Here is a 21,944-nt window from a genome sequence, read left to right as displayed (position 1 = left end):
TATGTATAGATCTCCACTCCTGAGCTGCAGTTCTCTCGTCTAAACAATGAGTTTATTTATTCAACACATATGTATCGGATACATACGTCTCTGTGCCGTGCAGCATTTTGTTTTATGTTTTTCCTGCATATGTGTGTGTGTGTGTGTGTGTGTGTGTGTGTGTGTGCGTGCACCATGAGTGTGCCTGGTACTCTCAGTGTTGGGAGGAGGACATTGGATCCCCTTGAACTGCAGTTATGGACACTTGTGAGCTGAGCCATCTACCTAGCCCCCACGCCATGTTTTAGGTACTAGGGTGTAAGTAGATAGATAGTATGACAACAATCTTTTTTCACGACATTATGACATTTGCATTCTAAAGGAGAACTAAGAATCTGGCAGCTGTAACAATAATAGTGTGATTTCTGTAGTTCCACATTCCTTTTTTTTTTTTTTTTTAGATAGAATCTAGCCTCGAACTCTATAGAGTAGCGGATGGCCTTTAAGCCCTGATCTTCCCGCCTCCACTTTTCCAGTGCTGGTATTATACATGTGCACCACACCCGGTTTGTGTGGTGCTGGGGATAACACTTAGGCAAGCACTTTACCAAACTAGCTGTGCTCCCAACCCACCTGCCATTTTTGAGCTGAAATTTTCTTTTAGGAAGTTATTTACGTGTTTAGTTTTGTGAGTGCACATGTGAGGGAGTACCCGTGTATGCATATGTAGGGGAGAAGAGATCATCTGGAGTTTAGATAGTTGGGAGTTGCCATTCAGGTGTTGGGAATCGAACTCAGGTTCTCTGGAGGAGCAGCCAATGCTCTTAAGTGTTGAGTTATCTTTCCAGCTAGAAATAAAACTTTTATAGTCACATGTGGTTACATGTGATGTGTTATATATTGATACATCCACATAAAAATTGTGTCCAAAATTAAATTAACTGTAAAATGTATAGAATAGTGATTATGACCAGTTTTTAGATGTAGATGTCTACAAATGAGAATTGACAAAACAAGTTGCATTTCACCTGTGAAAACAATGAACGCATATATTTTTTGCTGTAAAAGGATGATTTTAGCATGTCAACAATAGAATAAAGCTTATGTATTTATTTGTTTATGTACTTATTTATCTATTTATTTATTTATTTGGGATAGGGTCTCACTATATAACCTTGGCTGCCCTGGAACTTGATATGTAGATTAAGCTGGCCTCAAACTCACAGAGATGCTCCTGCTTCTGTTTGACCCTCCCCATCATTAGCATATAGAACTAGATTAATGAGAAAATCATTATTTTCTCATAAGTGCAATAATTGCTAATACAAGACTTTCCTAATTCCATTCTTTAGTTAGTAAAACTGGATTTTGAGCTCCAAAGTAGTAGAATTTATCCCAATTTATTTAATTAAAAAGATTTATTTGCTTATGTATGTATATACGTGCTTGCATAAGTTTCTATGTCCTATGTGTGTACTGGAGCCTAGGGAGGCTAAAGAGAGTTACAGATCCCCTGAAACTGGAGTTACAGGGACTTACGAGCTCCCCAAAATGCTGGCGAGTGAGTCCTCTTCCTAGCCCCTGTGCTGACTTTTTACTTAGTGGATCCAGGGAGTGTTTAGCATATGTACACACACATACACACACCCCTGCCACAATGCCATTGTTAGGCAGAGTCCATATACATAGTATCATAGAAAAATTTTCATCTGTCATTGTAACTACTGAAAATCCAAAGCAGTCTCATAGAGCCTGTTTTAACATTGTCCCATATCTAGCTATAGATGTCTAGCATACCAGGAATAATTATTTTAGCCAAGAATGAGACGATAAAGAGATAGCCTTAAACTTCATAGAATTTTTTTGACCACCTGTAAATATCCAACAGATGACCATTTTCATCTCTGGTCCACAGCTTTTAAGAGTACTTTCTGTAAAGAGGCACACTCAGTTCATATTGGAAATGAATGCTAAAGGCTTGATTGTTTTTATCTGTTGTTGGTTTTTGTTTCTCTTTTTTTGAGACCGTTTCACCATGTAGCTATGGCTGGCCTGCAACTCTATCGGTTGACTAGTCTGGCCTTGAACCATGGAGATCTGCCTGCTTCTGCTTCCTAAACATTGGGACTAAAGGCGTGCACCACCACTGCCTGGCTAACCCTATATTTTATAATCTTGGTTTCTTTTAGTGGAAAATTGTGTTTCAGCATCACAGTACAGGTACTAGGGATAATGCAACTACTAGTCTGTTCTTTGTTTGGGGCTGTATTTAAAGCATAGGGTTGGGAAATGCAGTGTGTGTGTGTGTTATCTGTCTGTTTTGGTTTGTTTGTTTTTTGATATTAGCTGACCAGGAACTCACAGAAATCTGCCTGTCTGTCTCTTGAGTGCTGGGATTAAAGGCTTGTGTCACTATGCCTAGCTAGTGTGTTGTTGCCTTTTTAAAGATGGTCAGCTTATGAGTGTATATTGTTTTTTCCAATTCAAGGTAAGCATTCAATCTTTGCTTAAACATTTCCTTAGCTGTGGCCCTGGTTCTTGAAAACCCATGACATCATATTTGTAGAGCTGCACCTGGGCATGTGCAAATACACTCTGTGTTCCCACAATGGTGAAACTGCTAATAACACTTTAGGACATATCCCCATAATTAAGTAATGCTGATTGAACAATAATACAAGGCTCTCTTGAATAGTATGAACCCCCAAAACACTCAAGTTAGGGTTCAAGTTTTTATGAATTTTCTTTGCCATAGTCATCCTCTGTTTACACACATATAATTTGTCTATTTCCCCCTAACCAATTAGAGTAGCTGTATATAGGTTGCCCCATTGCTGAATAATTCTGCATATATTTGATAAGATAAGGACATTCAGATTATAACCCATTATAATAATAAGCACCTTTAGGCCATTTACTCATGCATTCATTTAAATTCTGCCAGTGGACTCATTGTATCTCTTACGATAAAAATGGGGGAGGGTGTGTGTTATTTTTAACATTTTAAAATGTTTTTATTTGTGTTTCTGTGTGTAAGCCTGTATGAGTTTATATGCACCACATGTGTTGAGGAGCCTTCAGAGGACAGAAGGTGTCAGGTCCCCGGGAAATGGAGTTACAGGCGTTTGCGAACAGCCATGTGGGTGCTGGGAATCAAACCCAGGCCCTCTGCAAGAGTAGCAGATGCTCCCTACCACTGAGCTCCAGCCCTTTTACACATTTTAAAAGAGTTATTTATCCTTATGTTTTTACGTGCACGCGTGACTTGCCTGCTTGAATGTCTGTGCACTGTATTTGTGCAGTATCTGCAGAGACCAAGCTGGGGCATCAGATCCTCTGGAAGTGCAGTTATGAAGGGCTGTTAGCCACCTTGTGGATGCTGGGACCCAGACCTGTGTCCTCTGTAAGAGCACCCTGTGCTCTCAAGCGCCAAGCCACCGTCTCTCCAGCCCCGTGTTGCTTTTTTGTTGGGGTGGGGAGGGGGCAGGATATTCTGTATACATCCTCATACTTTTTGTTTCTTGGCTTTGGCGTTTTTGATGAATATAATTAGTTATTTTATAGACTTCCTTGAAATTTGGGTTTGATTGACATTGTCTCACATCAGTTTTTTGTTTTTTTGTTTTTTGTTTTTTGTTTTTTGTTTTTTTTGCAGGAAGACCATAGAATTGATGTTTTGTTCTTGGTATAACTTACCAAGAGACACATGGTTTTGATTTGGCCTTTCCTATTGAGATTACTTGACCTCCCAATTAAGCTGTTGATTGCCACATTTTTCTACTATAAAGTCAACTGTTTCCCTTTGTACTTAATAAATATTTTGTGGGGGAAAATCATTGAAACCATACAAATATCTTATTTCTCAACAAACTTTCCATCTCTTTGTAATGTGCATGGATGATTTTTTTTTCTGAATTAAGTTCTGGTAGTTGTTTTAAAAAATGAAGTTTTAATCCCTTCCGCATTTATTAGCTGCTCTTTAGCCCTTCTGTTCCTAATGGAATCATGGATCCCCACTTAACCTCTCATCATTATTTTGGTGCTCAAGGTTAGTCAGAGGGTGTCCTATTAAACCTGACTTCTAAGTCTTTTTGACCTACCTTAGTCAGTTATTGAACTTTCTAGCCCATAAGAGTTTTGTATTTTCTTCCCAAAGGAATCAGCTCCGCACCATGCCTGACCTCTTTCAGTGCAGTGAAATAACAAAACAGAGACAGAGGCTAGATGAATTCATGGCTGTGGGAGTATCATTGTATCCAGTCCTCTTCGTAGACAGAGCTGGGAAATACATAGATGCACATGTATGTGTGTCTGTTGTTTGTGTTGGCATTCCATTATGAGTAATGGTTATTTTCATCTTTTATGTGTCTGGTGTCCGTAACCCACGTATACACATAACTCACCTCAGTCCAGTGCTACAGTGTTCATTCTCAGTCTTCACCAGTGTTCTGTTGTGAAGAGGCACCATGACCATGGCAACTCCTGTGAGTGGAAGCATTTAACTGGGGACATGCTTACAGTTTCAGAGGCTTACCCCATTATCATAATGTCATGGTGGCAGGCATGGCAGGCAGGCATAGTGCTGGACAAGTAGCTGAGAGCTACATACCAATCTGCAGGCAGAGAAAGATACTGGGCTTGGCATGGGCTTTTGAAACCTCAAAACCCACCTTCAGTGACACACTTCCTCCAACATGGCCATACCAATCCTTTTAATCCTTCCAAATGGGGCCACCTCCTGTTGACTAAGCATTCAAATAGATGAGCCTATGGGGACCATTCTCATTCAGACCAGCACATACTCTTTGTTTCTCTGTCACTTCGGCTGTTCATGGGCAATGTAGCTCCCACTTATTTGTTCATTTTTTGTGTGCTGTAAATAAACTCTTCAGCCCCATAAATGCTGGCTATGTCAAGCTCAGCCATGTGTTTGACAATGATTGCCAGTTTGTGTATTGGAAGTTGTTCTTGGTCACGCCCGGTTCCACCGGACCGGTTTTTCTCCCACCCACCAGGTGCCCAGAGCTGCTTATGGAATAACACTCTAAGGCTAATATTAAATATAATTGTTTGGCCAATGGCTCAGACATGTTACTGGTTAGTTCTCTCTTATAAACTAACCCATTTCTATTAGTCCATGTATTGTACAAGGCTGTGGCTTACCCATAATGCTCTAGCATGTTACTCCTTTGGTGGCTGCATGGCATCTCCCTGACTCTGCCTTCCTTCCCTCAGTAACTGCTTGGATTTCCCGCCTAGCTACACCCTGCCTAGCCATAGATTAAAACAGCTTTATTTATCAACCAATAAAAGCCTCAGCACACAGAAAGACATCCCATGTCAAGTTTGATCCCAAAAATGTTTCTTGGCCCAAGCCTGTAGGTCCTGCAAACCTTAGCTGACAGAAGGAACAGAAGGAGTGAGAACCATAGTAACTTTCTAGCCCACTAGTTAAAGAATATGTGAAGAGTATTTATATCGTCAGAACCCAGTATTATTACACACAATCTTCTCTCAGTCTTAATTCTACAATGTTCATGTGATGTTTGCCACCAGTCCTCATGCCAAGGTATATGTCATTATTTTGGATTTTTAAAAATAATTTTCTTATCTTTTTTAAAATTTAAATTAGAAACAAGTTTGCTTGACTGTCAATCCCAGCTCCCTTACCCTCCCTCCCCCCCAACCAAACCCCCCACCCCATCCCCCCCTCCACTCCCCGGGGCGGGGGGTGAGGCCCTCCATGGGGGATCTTCAAAGTCTGTCATATCATCCTGGGCAGGGCCTAGGCCCTCTCCCATGTGTACAGGCTGAGAGAGCATCCCTCCATATGGAATGGGCTCAAACTCCATTTGTACGCCAGGGCTAAATACTGATCTGCTATCCAAGGCCCCATAGATTGCTGAGGCCTCCTCACTGACACCCACATTCAGGGGGTCTGGATCAGTCCCATGCTGGCCTCTCAGCCATCAGTCTGGAGTCCATGAGCTGTCCCTTGTTCAGGTCTGCTCTTACTGTGGGTTTCACCAGCCTGGTCTTGACCCCTTTGCTCATTATTCCTCCCTCTCTGCAACTGGTTTCCAGGAGTTCAGTTCAGTGTTTAGCTGTGGGTATCAGCCACTGGATGAAGGCTCTAGGATGGCATATAAGGTAGTCATCAATCTCATTATTGGGGAAGGACTTTAAGTAGCATCTCCACTATTGCTTAGATTGTCAGTTGGTGTTATCCTTGTAGATCTCTGAAAATCTCCCTAGTGCCAGATCTCTTCTCAAACCTATAGTGGCTCCCTCTATTATGGTATCTCCCATCCTGCTCTCCTCTATTCTTCCCCTGACTCAACCTTCCTGCTCCCCCATGTCCTTCTTTCTTCTCCTCTTCTCCTCCTCTCTTTCTCCCAGCTTCCTCTCCTCTCCCCTCCCCCCATGTTCCCATCCCCTCAGGAGATCCCATCCCATTCCTCTTCTCTAAGGTACCATGCACATCTCTCTTAGGGTCCTCCCTGTTTCCCAGATTATCTGGCAGTGGCATTGTAGGCTGGCAATCCCCTGATCTATGTCTAACATCCATATATGAGTGAGTACATGCCATGTTTGCCTTTTTGTGACTGGGTTACCTCACTCAGGATGGTTTCTTCTAGTGCCATACCATTTGCCTGCAAATTTCAAGATTCCATTGTTTTTTTTTTTCCACTGAGTAGTACTCCATTGTGTAAATGTACCACATTTTCTCTGTCCATTCTTCAGTAGAGGGACATCTAGGTTGCTTCCAGGTTCTGGCTATTACAAATAATGCTGTTATGAACATAGTTGAACAGATGTCCTTATTGTATGAATGTGCATCTTTTGGGTATATGCCTAAGAGTGGAATTGCTGGATCTTGTGGTAGACTGATTTCCATTTTCCTGAGGAATCTCCATACTGATCTCCAAAGTGGCTATACGAGTTGGCACTCCTACCAACAGTAGAGGAGTGTTCCCCTTTCTCCACATCCTCTCCAGCATAAACTGTCATTGGTGTTTTCTATTTTAGCCATTCAGACAGGAGTAAGATGGTATCTCAGAGTTGTTTTGATTTGCATTTCCCTGATGACTAAGGATGTTGAACACTTTCTTAAGTGTCTATCAGCCATTTTAGACACCTCTATTGAAAATCCTCTATTTAGTTCTGTACCCCACTTTTTAATTGGATTATTTGGTGTTTTGGAGCCTAGCTTCCTTAGTTCTTTGTAAATTTTGGAGATCAACCCTCTGTCAGATGTGGGGTTGGTGAATATCTTTTCCCATTCTGTGGGCTGCTGTTTTGTCTTGTTGACTGTGTCCTTTGCCTTACAGAAGCTTCTCAGTTTCAAGAAGTCCCATTTATTAATTGTCGATCTCAGTGTCTGTGCTACTGGTGTTATGTTCAGGAAGCTGTCTCCTGTACCAATTCATACAAGGGTACTTCCCACTTTCTCATCTAAGAGGTTTAGTGTAGTTGGATTTATGTTGAGGTCTTTGATCCATTTGGACTTAAGTTTTGTGCATGGTGATAAATATGGATCTATCTGCATCTTCTGTTATGCCAGCACCATTTGTTGAAGATGCTTTCTTTTTTCAATTGTATAGTTTTAGTTTCTTTGTCAAATATCAGGTGTTCATAGGTGTGTGGGTTAATATCAGGGTCTTCAATTCGATTCCATAGGTCTACCTGTCTGTTTTCGGCTTTCTGAAGCTTATGTCCTAGAGGATCACAGGAGAGTTTGAAGAACATTGCTCCTTAAGTTTTAGAATGCTGAAGACAGTTTACCTGTCACTTTGCTGTTGAAGTATTAGTTTACTCTACATGTTATTGGAATTAAAATATCCAACAAAAAAGTTTAAGGAAGGGGTTTTATTTTGACTCAAGTCTATGGGCTAGCCCACCATAGCAGGGAATCCTGGGAGTGGGAGCTGCAGGTTGCTTGGTCACAGGCATCTGCAGTCAGGAAGCAGAGAGAGATGGATGCTGGTGCTAAGCTTCCCTTCTCCTTTTTTTATGGAGTTCAGGACCTGAGCCCACAGAACTGTGCTGCCCAAATGTAGAATGGCTTTTCCTACCCCAGTTAAGCTCATCTAGAGACTGTAGAATCCCTCACAAACATGTCCAGAGGCTTGTCTGTCAGTCATCCTGGAGCCTGTCAAGTAGATATCAAGATTAACCATGTCAGTGGGTAGTGAGTCATTAGCTCATACTTGTTTTCTTGGGTATGCAAGTAGGATACTCCCCGGTCTTGTTCGAGTGCCTGAAGACAGTCTAACTTTTCATCCATTTAAGTCATTTTGTTTTTGTTTTTGTTTTTTTGTGTGGGTACCCAGCTAATTTTACTTGAGTATATCTCAGATGTCATTTACTCTTAAGATTTCTGGTATTTTATTATGTCATTTAGATGTTTTTTGTTTATATGTCAGAAGTCATCTAATTGCTGTATGTTTTGTTTTGTTTTCAGGATATCTATTTTCCATGTGTTGACTTTTCTTCATCTTTAGTATCTGCTACTTTCCTCCAATTTTTTTTTCAAATCTTGAAATTTTCAATCTTTATATGTTTTATTTCTCTATGTGGGACTATCTGTTGCTTTAAGTAACTCTGTTTCTTTTAGCTTGGCCTTTTTTAAATGACAGGGTGGTATAGCCCAGGTTGGCCTTAAACTTGAGTCCCTCCTACTGCAGCTTCCCAAGCACTGGTGTTACAGGTGTGCCCTCATGCCCAACTTAGCTGACTTAGTGTTTTTTTTAGGTATGTTCTCACTGTTAGCTTGGGCTGGCCCAGAACTCATTGTGTAGACCAGGCTGGCCTTGAGCAAGTGCTGATTTTCCTGACTCTGACCCTGCTTTCTGAGTGCCAGCATTATAGGCCTGTGCTGCCCTCAGCCACTCCCATCATCTTGAATGAATTTTTATCCCTTATTTCATATTCTTCCTGTGTGTGTATGTGTGCATGCATGTGTGTGCGCGTGCATGTGCACAAAGCCTGTCTCCTCTCACCTTCCTGTGGGTTCTGGGATTTGAACTCAGGTGGTCAGGCTCACGTGGCAGTATTTCCGTCTTCTGAGCCATCCTCACTTTTTTGGTGTATTTTGTCACCTGTGATCTGGATAAGTGATTTCTTTTTGTTGTTGTTGTTTTCTTTGTTTTTTGAAATAGGGTTCCTCTGTAGCTTTGGAGGCTGTCCTGGAACTCACCCTGTAGACCAGACTGGCCTCAAAGTCAAAGATCCTCCTGCCTCTCCCTCCTGAGTGCTGGATTAAAGGTGTGTGCCACTACTGCCCAGCCTCGATAAGTGGTTTCTGAGTTGCAGTTTGACTGTTCCTACAGAGCAGTGCCCTTTCTTCACCTGCTGACTTGCTAAGTCTTTGTGGCACACACTGATTACTCTAGAGATCACAGTTACTTCTTTCTGTACCAATACTTCGTTCGAATCACTTGAGCTCTATCAAAAAACTAGTGTCACTTGAACTACAATCTAGGAATAGCTGTGCTCACCTTTAAAGGATGAATCAATTATAAAAATGTAATTTCTGCCCATATGGACACAATTTCATTCTGTCTGACATGTAAACATTACAGTATTCTTTGAGTGATGCAGTTTTCAAAAAATGTGTGCTGGTTCCAGAAGGTGTTAGACTCTCTGGAACTAGAGTGTTAGTGGCTGTGAACCACCTGATGTGGGTGTGGGGAGCTGAGTCCGGGTCCCTGCAAGAGCAGTGAGCACTCCTAGTTGCATGCTATCTCTCCAGCCTCTTTAAAATGTTTTTATTTTGTGTATGTGAAAGAATATTACTGCTCAACTCAAGTTGACAATTGTTCTTTCTACTTTAAAGATCGTATTAAAAAAATCGTATCTCAGTGTCCTTTGGTTCCTCTTGTTGCTGCTGAAAAATAAGCAAATCTAATTTCTGCTTCTTCTTTTTTTTTTTTTTTCCAGACAGGGTTTCTCTGTATATCTCTGGCTGTCCTGGAACTCACTCTGTAGACCAGGCTGGCCTCAAACTCAGAGATCTGCTTGCCTTTATTTTTTTAAATAGTCTCATTAACTACTTTGAAATATCTTTTGGAGGGTGTTCTGCAGTTTTACTGTGTGATTAGCATGCCATAACAATTAGATGATAGTGATTTCTAAATGACAGTTAATGTTCTATAGACAGTTTTGTACTAAAAGAATCACAACGTTTACTGTTTGTTTTGTGAGCTCTGGATGGCCTGGAGCTCACAGATATCTGCCTGCCTCTGTGCCCCAATTCTGGGATTAAAGGCGTGTGCCATCACGCCTTAACAGGATGTTTCTTATTTAAAGAAATATTATGGAGCATGAATTGGTTGATAGCTTGTGCCTGTAACCTCAGCACTGGGAAACTTGGCAGAATTGAGAGTTCAAACCAGCATGGGCCACATAATTCTAGGTCAGTTCAAAAGCATAGCAAGATCCTGTCTAAACAAAAGGAAAAACAGAATAATATACCCTCCTCCACCCAAGAAAGTTAAGGAGGGGGAGGCCATGTTAAATCTTTTTAGAAGACAGCATTGCAGTTTGTTTGCTTAATTTTCTTGTGTAGTCCTGTATCTGTATCCTGACGCAAGAAGGTACAGTTCCCTTTGTCTGTCTTTCCACAGCATTATTGGAAATAATTATGAAAAATGGAAGCACTGCTGGAAATAGCACACATTGCCGAAAACCCGCAGGGAGTGGTGACCAGAACAAGCCCACCTGCACAAAGGACAGCACCCCGGGTAGGGGCGAAGGTGGAAAAGTCTACACCAAGGACCAAGTAGACGGAGTTCTCAGGTAGGAGTCAATGTGATCTCGTCATCCCACGAGTGTTGATTCCATAGAACCTAACTGGTGTTATAATGCCTAAGGAAGGTGTTTGGAGCACAGTTTAGCAGGAGGGAAATGGAGTTGCTACCTCATGTCCCGTGTTTCATTTTCCTTGTGAGATCAGCCTGTTAGGAGATAACTCTCTGGAAGGTTCCGTTCTCCTAAATCAACAACAAGCCACAACTGTAAAATAATGATCTCAGCGTTGTTTCTATGTATGGTTTGGCCTGTAATAGTGAAAGAATGAACTGCTTTGTTGTAATATGCAGTTGAAAATGGGAGAGTTTCATAAGAGGAAAACTGGGAGTTATGGCAGACACCACAGTGCCCCTTCTGGTTGTCCCTCAAGTGACTCTCTCTGCCTCCGGAGCCTCTCCATTCACAGCAGAGTTGGGCGGAGCTGAGCAGCGAGAGCCTTGGTTTTAGAAATACAGCATTACTAATGTTATAAAGAAGAAAGGGCTAGGCCTGAGGCATGAAATACGTCAGAATAGATTGTTTTATTTCCTGTCGGAAGTTAAGGAAAGTGTGCGCTGTCGCTGCAGCTGCTCTTCTGGGCAGCGGGGTTTACAGCGGGAAGATGACCAACCCGAGTTCTCAGGGAGAGCGGGTCCTACGGCCTTGGGAAGTAACGTAAGAAAGCATGGCTAAGGCAGCAGCGTAGGTCTTGTTCCTCGTCCTTTAGATGCCTCCGTTCTCATCCTTTCCACTTTGTCTTTCTCAACATAATTTGTGTGATACATACTTTGAGACTCAGATTTTTATCTAATAAGGAAAATGACTGTGTCTCGAATCTAATATTGATGTATTCGTATCTTTTTTTTTTTTTTTTTTTTTTTTTTTTGGTTTTATGAGACAGGGTTTCTCTGTATTGTTTTGGAGGCTGTCGGTCCAGCCCGGCCTCGAACTCACAGAGATCTGCCTGCCTCTGCCTCCTGAATGCTGGGATTAAAGGTGTGCACCACCAACGCCCGGCGATGTATACGTATCTTATTTTTTCCCTTTATATGTGAATTCTAAAGCTTGACTGTATCATTGTGTCTGAATTCACAACAAGGAAAATGTCTTCCCCAGTCACTAAAGCCGTGAAAGAGGACTTTTGACAGGTGTGAATGGTAGCGAACACTCCAAAGGTGTGAGCCGCTGACCGCTTCCATGTGGCGCGCCTTAGCAAATGTAACTGAATACGTGAGAGAAAGCGTGCTTCCCGGCATCTTTGGAGGACAAGCTATAAGTGTGCTGAGAACTGCATCCTAAACAATCGTATTTTCCTGTAGGCCTCATATTACACTGGGAGAACACTCCATCAATCCTCTTCCTTTCTTTTCCGATTTATTTACTTTTGTTTTATATGTTCGAGTGCTTTACTTGTATGTGTATATGTACATTACATACATGCCTGGTGCCTGTGGAGGCCAGAAAAGAGTGGCTGATCCCCTGGAACTGGAGTTACAGAGGTTGTAGGTGTTAGTATTCAAGCATCTGTACTGAACTGGAGTTACAGAGGTTGTAGGTGTTAGCATTCAAGCATCTGTACTGAACTGGAGTTACAGAGGTTGTAGGTGTTAGCATTCAAGCATCTGTACTGGCCTGTTCAACAGTGGGTGCTTGGAACCAAACCTGGGTATTCTGTGGAGGAGCAGCAAGTACTCTTAACCACTAAGACATCTCTTCAGCTCCTCCATGAATTTTCTGATTACATTGTATTGTATGTGATTTTTGTGGCACACACTCCCAAATAGAATCAGTGGTTTGCTTGGGAATGTCACCAACAAACAAAACTATGGTTGTAATTTTTTTTTTCTTTTTTGGTTTTTCAAGACAGGGTTTCTCTGTATTGTTTTGGAGGCTGTCCTGGAACTCATTCTGTAGACCGGGCTGGCCTCAACTCACAGAGATCCACCTGCCTCTGCCTCCCGAGTGCTGGATTAAAGGCGTGCGCCACCACCACCCGGCTATTGATGAGGTTGAATCTTGAGGAGACTAATAAAGTGTGGGTTTCTTTGCACATGGAATGGAATGAATGCAGATTTAGCATTGACTGAAGGTTCAGCCATGCTTGCGATCATAGTTCTTTTTTATGGATAGACGAATTACTTTAGAAACATTACTTCCTGCATTACAGATTGAGTCTCTAAGCCAATAACTCTGCTGTATCTTTTAATTCTATATAATAGAAATTATATCTATCTATATAATATAAATTGTATATATAAAATCCCCTTCTGGGACCAATTATGAAACAGTCTTTTAAGTGAAATCCCTAAGTTATTTGAAATATTTCAGTCAGTCCCTTGTATGTAAGTTGCCTAGTTGCAAAGTGTATATATATTCATAGTAGACTTCATAAGTGTGGTCCTAGTCAGTCCCTTGTATGTAAGTTGCCTAGTTGCAAAGTGTGTATATATTCATAGTAGACATCATAAGTGTGGTCCTAGTCAGTCCCTTGTATGTAAGTTGCCTAGTTGCAAAGTGTATATATATTCATAGTAGACTTCATAAGTGTGGTCCTAGTCAGTCCCTTGTATGTAAGTTGCCTAGTTGCAAAGTGTATATATAATCATAGTAGACATCATAAGTGTGGTCCTAGTCAGTCCCTTGTATGTAAGTTGCCTAGTTGCAAAGTGTGTATATATTCATAGTAGACTTCATAAGTGTGGTCCTAGTGAGGCAGCAGATCAGAGAGCAGAACTTGAGCTTGTCATTTTGTGTTTTGCTTTATTTATACACAAGGGATTTTCCTCAGGAAAGTACACTGCCTTGATAGAGAGGATGATTATGCAAACAAGTTGCTCAGTAACAGTTTGGCTCAATGGGGAGAAGCCATGCAATGATACTGCGCCCATTGCATAAGTGCAAACTTACAGTAAGACTGAAGAAAGTTGTGTAACTAAGCAAGGGAGCAGTCTGTGCCCCTAGGCTCTGTGTCTTTGAGTTGAAATGGGTCTTAAGAATTGAGGAAAATGACTTTTATTTGAAGTTTTAATACATCATTGTAAAAAGATGGTTTTGTATCTAAACATGTAAGGGCAGCGTGGAATCTAGCAGGCAGTTGCAGTCAGTGTCTGTGGCTGCTTCTCTAAAGCTCTGTCTCGTTTGAATTGCAGAAACTGGAGTTTCAGATTTGATTTACTGTTCGTTCTCACCTGTCTTCCTCTGCCCATTTGTTTGTTTGTTTTTTAGACTAGCTCTTCCTACATAACCTAGACTGATCTTGAACTCATGTTCATTCTGCTTCAGCCTCTCGGTAGAGTGCTGGGATCACAGGAGGAAGACCACAGTCTTGTTATAATTCAGACTTTAAATTAGAGGAAGAAGATAAATTACAGTTGTTAGGCACATCAAAGGAATGATGCCTTGACCCAGAAGTGTTTCCCTAAGCACAAGTTAAATTTGGAGTCTATTTATTTATTTGAGACAAGGTTTCACATAGCTCAGGCTGGTCTAGAACTCTGTGCAGCTGAAGATAACCTTGATTTTCTGATTTGTCTCTACTTCCTGAATGCTGGGGTCATACGTTTTTGCCAGCACACCCAGTTTATGCTATGCTGGAGATTGAACCCAGGTTTTTATGCATGTTAGGCAATCACTCTACCAACTGAGCTATATCCCCAGCCACTGGAATCAATTTAAATGAACATCTATAACACATTTAAAAAGAGAGAGGGGGTTGAAAAAATGGCTTTCCTTTCCTGCCTCTGTACTTCCAACCCACCAAAAGGAGATACAAACAGAGGACCAGACAGTTCTTGTGGGCCTCATTATGCAATGTTCTCTTCACAAATAGGTGATGGGAACCCCCTGCCTTTTAAAATTGTTCAGAAAGGAAATTTGCTTTGGTTTGTGCCTCTGACCCAGGCTTTGGGAGTGGGTGGTGTGTATCTGTTGGTGGTCTTGCTGGCAGAGTTCTGAGACAGCACAGGGGGAGACTGCACATGTGTGTAAATGATCTATCCTTTGAAACTTCATTTTCAAAGTTTGTCTTATTTGTTAAGGATGCAGAAGGTTTGAATCTTTCAGAAAAGAACAAACTAAATACATGGCAAATGCTTGTTTCAACTGGCAACTTGACAGGACCTAGAATCACCCTGGAGACAGATGCATCTGAACACATTGTGAGGGATTTTCTATAGTAGGTTGATTGGGGTGGGCAGATCTTCTCTGGATGGGCAGCACCTTCCGTGGGCTGCACTGCATATGGAGGAGAAGGCCGAGCACAGTGAGCATTGCTCTCTGTGTGGTGACTGCACTTCAGTGTGCTCAGGCTCCACATCTTCCCTCCCTGCTGTAACGGACTTCCCCAGTGTGAGTCAGAATAAACCCCGTTCTTTCTAAGTTTCTGTAGTCAGTATTTGATCTGAGAAAAATAACATAGCTAATGAGAAGGGCTGTGATTTGAGAAAGGAGTCTTAGTGATTGTCCTTTTGCTGTGAAGAGACACCATGACCAAGGCAACTCTTCTTTTTGTTTGTTTTTTTGGTTTTTCCAGACAGGGTTTCTCTGTATTGCTTTGGAGCCTGTCCTGGCACTCACTCTGTAGACCAGACTGGCCTCGACCTCACAAAGAGCCACCGGCCTCTGCCTCCCAAGTTCTTCACCTGTAGTCCCCATGGACTGCACACAGTAGGTGCTCTGCAGCTCCGCCTTTTACCGCTACACCTTCCCAATACCAAAGTTCAAATTGTGTCAACCGTGGGCGCTTGTAAAAATAAACAAACAAACAAACAAATAAATAAATCCAGTACTTTTCCTACTCCAAGAGGAAAGAATCAGGGCACAGTCGAAATCAGATCAAAGCAAAACCCAAGTCCCTCCCACACTGTGAAGGCCCTCCTGCACTGTGAAGTCCCTCCCACACTGTGAAGTCCCTCCCACACCGGAAGCCCCTTGCACACTGTAAAGCCCCTCCCACACCGTGAAGCCCCTCCCACACCGTGAAGCCCCTCCCACACTGTGAAGCCTCCCACACTGAAGCCCCTCCCACACTGAAGCCCCTCCCACACTGTGAAGTTCAGTGTCAGGCTTCTGGGACTCAGTCTTGTGGGCTCCAATGAGCTTGCGACAACACATGCAGGGAGTCTCCTAGACTGAGGCCAGCTCCATGCCACAGCTGCTGCTGTCCTTGGTGACCATCCCCTAGCACTGGCATCTCCAAAAAACTGGAATTTCTGTAATCGTCCTTTCTGTTTCTTCTCCGTGGGCACAATGCATCATGGATGATTTCATTAGAAAGCGAGAGTACCAAACACTGTGATGTGAAACCCGCCTCAGCTCCTTTTGAATTGGTCTGTGTTTTTTTTTTTTTTTCCTCTTGGGCTCTGCCCCCCTTTCCCCTTCCTACCCCATTTTTTCCCAGTTTTGCCCCTGGTGACCAGCTCTCCCAGGTAGCTTACCTCTTGTCATGGAACATGGAACATGGAACATAGCTCAAGTTAGAAAATGTTGTACAAAGAAATGCACATCTGCTGGAGACGGAGCCCCACTCCCAACCTCACCCGTGCATGCGGTGTGCTCCTGGCCACAGGCTCCACTCCCGGCCCTTACACCTACCTTGGCTTTTCGGGTGTCAGGCAATTTGGTTGTAGGGTATTGCCACCCTAGAGTTCTCAGTGTTCTCTAATCCCTTCGGTGTTTCCTGGTATGCTTTCAGTACTCCAGACTTCAGTGTGCAAACCTTGGTGAAGACCTAAAGAATGAATGGACTGTTAAGTAGTCTCTAGGAATGCACTGATGGAAATGGGCTATAACTAGTGTTCTTTAATCTCCATTATGACTTTTGAATGTTTTATTAGCACAGGACCCCTGATATTTTAGAGTAACTCAGGTAAATCTCAGTGGTAGTGATGTGGAGTTAGCTTGTCTTGGCTTCTCACGGGAGAGCACCACAGCTCCTGGGTAGACCGTAGCCCTGCTTTTAGCCTTGGCTAGATCTGCACTGTGCACTAACAGTTCTTACAATGTTTACTCCTTACTTCTGACACACTTTTGAAGACTTTCTTCCTCGTAAGCTGCAGTGAGTGTACTGCCCTTTGTTTGTAATCACAGTGGGCTGTACTTCCCTGTAACTTTGACAAACCGTCATGTGGACAGTCTTGTGGGTGGAGAAATTGTCTGTGTACTTAAGAGAACGGAGCAAACAGCCTGGCTAGATCACCACATCCACAGAAATTCCTTGTACCATTCTAATAGTGACATTGTGCTCTTGCTTGAAATTTATGTCACACCTTTCTTGTTCGCAGCATAAACAAGTGTAAAAATTACTATGAAGTTCTTGGAGTTACAAAAGATGCTGGTGATGAAGATTTGAAAAAAGCTTATAGGAAGCTTGCTTTGAAGTTTCATCCAGACAAAAACCACGCCCCTGGAGCCACGGATGCTTTCAAAAGTAAAGTAACTTATAAAGCTTCTCTTTAGAACGCACTTTGTAGGGTTTCGGAACGTGCAAGTCTGCCTTTCTGCTGGTGCATTTAGAGGCCAGTGTGAGGACTGTCTGAAGCTCCTTCAGAACTGTAGTACTAGCTTCTATTACTGAGCCAAGCAAATGCAGTGTGGCTGCTGTCCGCAATTCTAAGTAACTTTTCTTAGAGCATGCGTACCTTCTACTTTAGTGAGGAGGTCGATTGATAGTTTGCATTCACTTCCTCCGGCATTGACATCTGACTTCAAGTCAACTGAAAGTGACAGTTTTAAGAAGTTTTTCCTGGATATAGTCTGGAGCCAGGATTTCCTAGACAGACGATTCTAGGAATGATGGTAGTGTTTTTATCTTTCTGTGACACCTGGTCAGGTTTTATGATGCTGGAGTTCAAACTCAGGGCCATGTACATAGTAGGCAAGCATTTGGCTGCTGAGCTGGGGCTTATGAACCTGGGTCTTGCTGTGCAACTCAGGCTGGCCTTGAACTTAATAGTCTTCCTGCTTTGCCTCTGAGTACTGAGGTCACAGGCACAGCCAGGCACAGCACAATTCTCCCTTCCTTGTGTGCATTTCTAGTAATATGATTCCTTTTGCTTCTTCAGGTTGATTTCCTATCTCTTGTCTGTATTTTTTTATTTCGCTCCCCAATATTCCTTTAAGTTTTGATGAGTTTAGTTAAGTATTACATAAAGTATGAATAATGGACAACTGATTTCCCAATGTCCTATCTCGTATGTTGTAATAAAAGAGACATGACTGTCTCTTCTCTCCATCGCTCTTCCTCCCCGTGTCTGCACATGCTTCCTTGAACTTTTGTCTTTCCAGGGAGGCTCCTCTCTCAAAGATAGGGCTGCTGGCAGCAGGACTCCTGTGCCTTGGGCTTATTATTAAATTAAAGAGCAATAGCAATAATTTCAAGCTTTGTTATAGTTTCATTGCAGAGATTAATGTGTTATCCACAGTGAAACGTGTAACCTCGTGACTGTTGAATCTTGTGAATTTGATATTCTTAGAGCCAGTGTTTGTTTTCAGTAGCATGCTGAGGTCTTATAGTGGAATGAAGGAGATACTTACATTTTAAATGTTTCAAAAAAGAAGACTTGTTTGGTCCCTCATAAAATTGTTCACCATCCAGGCATTATGGAGCATGCCTATAACCCCAGCTTTCAGGAGGCTGAGGTGGGAGGATCACAGTTTGAGGCCAGCCTGCTCTGCACAGCAAGTTCCCGGCCAACAGGGCTATGCACTGTAACATTGTTTTTGTTTTCCCGTAGTAGCTGGAGAGAGGTAGATAGGGGAGGGAAGATGTTGTTTACAGAACAGTCTTATTTGTTGAAGGGAGTTGCCAAGGAAAATACATCTGGGAATTAGTGATATAGTCCAATGAAAGCACTGCCAAAGTTGTGCTTATGGAAAAGTAAAGCGGCCTTTTCGTAACCTAACAGAGTTGTGTGGAAAGTATTGGAAGCCTGGGGCGAGCAGGACGGCTCAGCAGGTAAAGGCGCTTGCAGCCAAGCCCGGCGACCTGAGTTGGTCTGGACCCAGGTGATGGGAGGAGAGAATTGATTCCCACAGGCCATCCTGTTACCTGCACACATGTAGGTACACGCACGCACACATACACAAAAAATAAAAAGCTAAGAAAAGGAATTATGGGAAACTGTATTTGAACAGCTCAGCATTATGAGTTTAAGCAGTTTAATTTAAACTCTTTTCATTGTCTCATGAGCCCACCAGACAGATGGTTAGTGTCACCCCGATGATCACACAGGTGGCCCTGGTTAAACCCAGAAGCTCACACACAAGGAAGACAGTGCAGAATTTCTAGGGGAGGAGTACAGGAGAAGCTGGGAGTGTCGTCACTTAGAATGCATTCTGTAAGTGTATAAAAGTGTCAGGACAAACAATAAAACGATGAGTCTCTTGTTTCTAAATGCTTAGAATATATTAGTGATCCAAATGTTTGTGATCTCCTGGTGTTGTCAGTACTTCTCCCTGGACTGGAGAGATGGCGCTGTGGTTAAAAGTCCCTGATGTTCTTCCAGAGGACCCAGGTTGAATTACTGTCTATTAACTCCAGTTCTAGGGGATCTGACGCCCTCTTTTGGTCTCCACAGGCACTGCACTCATGTGGTACAAGCATTCAGGCAAAATACTCATACACGTCAGAGTAAACAGTAGTTAGAATGTTAGACTTGGCACCACATGTGTTTGTGCATACCTGTAATCCCAGCACGTGGGAGGTAGAAGCAGGTGAAGCAGGTACAGGAACTCAAGGTCTCCCTGGCTACATAGTGAGTTCAAGGTCAGTGAGAGCTACAGGAGAAACTATGTCAAAAAATAATAAACAAACTGGGCGGTGATGACGCACGCCTTTAATCCCAGCACTGGGGCTGGGGTGGGGGTGGTGGCGCAGAGGCAGGCGGATCTCTGTGAGTTCCAGGACAACCAGGACTACACAAAGAAACCCTGTCTCGAAAAACCAAACATAAAGAAAGAATAATAAGCAAACAACCTGGAGAAATGGCTTAGCGGTTAAGAGCACTGGCTGCTCTTCCAGAGTCCTAGGTTCAAGTCCTAGAACCCATATGATGGCTGTAACATCAGTCCTATGGTACCTGATGCCCTCTTCTGGCTTCTGTAGGCACCAGTAGCGCACAAGGGACATGGATGCATGCAGGCAAACACACACATAAAATAAAAGTAACTCGAAAACCAACAGAAAAGAATGTTAGGCACACCTTTAATCCCAGCACTTGGGAGGCAGAGGCAGGCAGATCTCTGTGAGATCGAGGCCAGCCTGGTCTACAGAGAGAGTTCCAGGACAGCAATACAGAGAAACTCTATCTAGAAAAACAAAAAAAACAAAACAAAACAAAAAAGAAAGAAAGAAAGAATGTTAGGCTGTCTCTAACTGCATGGTAGAATGTTGGCCTACTGTGCACAAGGTCTATATTACCACACACACAAAAAAAAGCCCAAGGTCATGCGAATATTATTGGTCTTATAAAAACACTAAGAATATAGGTGCTTGTATTGCAATAGTTGCTGTTGCCCCTTTGAAGCAGCAAACAGCACAAATGTCCCAGACAAAGTCAGCCATGCACTCAGTGGGGTCTCACAAAGATGGCTGTAAAGGTTGAGTGTTGCATAGTCGTGGTTTAATGCTCTGCTTTATAAAGGAAAAATAATACTGATCAGCATGCTGGGAGATGATGATCTCTAGGGCGAGGCTCACACAGCCATTTTACTGGTCCCCAAGGGATCAGAATTGGGAGTTCAGGAATGAGTTTTCATCCAGGAGAAACTGGACAGAAACTCCAAACTGTAACCCACAGATTTTCAGTGAGTAAATGTAGTTAGCTGTCTTGTAGTAAGTTTTGTCACAGACATGGCAGGCTTCCTGAATGTCTGATTGTACTGTTAACCAGTCTTTGTTTGAAGATATCAACCCATTTCTCCCTGAACAGAGGCAATGTTTTGTATTTTCTACTTAAAAAAAAACGTTTTATTTATTTGTGTGTGTTTGCACACACACGTGCCTGCACACATGTTCAGGTGTGAGCACACTAGTGTGTGGATGTCAGAGGACAATTTGCACCACGCTTGTCTGGGAATTGTGGCGTGTGCCCTTACCTGCTGAGCCATTGCATTAGCCTCTAACTTGTCTTTTATATGGAAACTGAAACATTGTTTTATAGAAAGTGGAAATCATTTGCACTTTATTTTGTTCATGAATAGAAAAATAAAAATAATTAGATTAGGAAGTTAGGTCAAACGCTAAATTTGTGTTTTTGTAAGACAAATGCTCCTAACAGCAGTAGACTAGATGAAGCTATTTTGTCTTTCCATGAAATTTGCTCAGTTTACCAAAGCAGAGAAATATTTGATATGCAGAATGACTTTCACAGCATACCTTACCATGTGTTGCACATTACTCCAGTGGCATGGATTTCCTCTGTTCTCTCTGGCATACACACCACTAAAGCATGCCTGGACTTCAGTGGGGTGTAGCTCAGTGATGCTTGCCTCCCATTCACAAGGCCTTTAGTTTATTATCTACCATCCCACAAAACAAGCAAAACACAACACAGCAAAACAAAGAAAAACCCAAGAGTACTAGTACAGATTGTCATCCAAGACCGAGGTATGTCAGACAGTTACAATGTCAGTATATACAATGTCATAGCAGGGGGGCATTAGCTGTTTGTTTCATAAATAACTGTAGATCACATGCTATGGCTAGTGCTAGGTTTGGTAGTTTAATATTAACATTGTAGACTCAAGAGCAAGTCTCTCAGAACAAAGAAGTTAATTCCTACCTTTGGGGCTTTTTCTTAACTTAAATGAGGGATTTGAGATCCCCTCATCCTCACAGAATTTGTAACTCATAAAAGGAGATGTGTTTCACACACAGCAGTCACAGCATAGTAAAGCCTGAGATCTGACAAGCATATTGTGGTTTTTCATTTCCCGTTTTTCCTTTTTGTTTTCATTTAATGTTCATTAAAATTCCCATGAGACCATACTTCATGGCACACATCTGTATTGTCAGCACTTGGGTGAAAGAGGCAGGAGGATCAGGAGTTTGAGGTCAGATACATACAGGCCAGCCTGGATTACATGGGGCCGGTCTTAACCATATCTTCCCTCACACAGTGAAGTAGTCGTGGGGCTAGTGTCACCCTTGTTTCATAAATGACAAAATGACTTAT

The 21,944-nt window shown here is 42.4% G+C and overlaps 1 protein-coding gene across 3 annotated transcripts in view; it reads left to right on the top strand.

The window, feature by feature from the left end:
• Window positions 1-21,944, top strand: part of Dnajb14 (DnaJ heat shock protein family (Hsp40) member B14) — a 45,606-nt gene that overhangs the window by 4,975 nt on the left and 18,687 nt on the right. For 2 of the 3 annotated variants that reach the window (XR_002385250.2, XM_005081965.4), the window contains exons 2-3: window positions 10,608-10,779; window positions 17,052-17,197. Coding sequence is in view for 2 of the 3 variants with exons in the window: in XM_005081965.4 (XP_005082022.1) it covers window positions 10,608-10,779; window positions 17,052-17,197 (318 nt within the window). In the remaining variant the exon portion in view is untranslated. The remainder of the gene's footprint in view (window positions 1-10,607; window positions 10,780-17,051; window positions 17,198-21,944) is intronic. The other variant, XM_005081966.4, reaches the window with a different exon arrangement.

This window comes from Mesocricetus auratus, unplaced genomic scaffold (genome assembly GCF_017639785.1).
Source record: "Mesocricetus auratus isolate SY011 unplaced genomic scaffold, BCM_Maur_2.0 Super-Scaffold_100009, whole genome shotgun sequence".
Classification (NCBI taxonomy): domain Eukaryota; kingdom Metazoa; phylum Chordata; class Mammalia; order Rodentia; family Cricetidae; genus Mesocricetus; species Mesocricetus auratus.
Note: the sequence above shows the minus strand (reverse complement) of the source record. Positions and strands in the feature narration are given on the sequence as shown.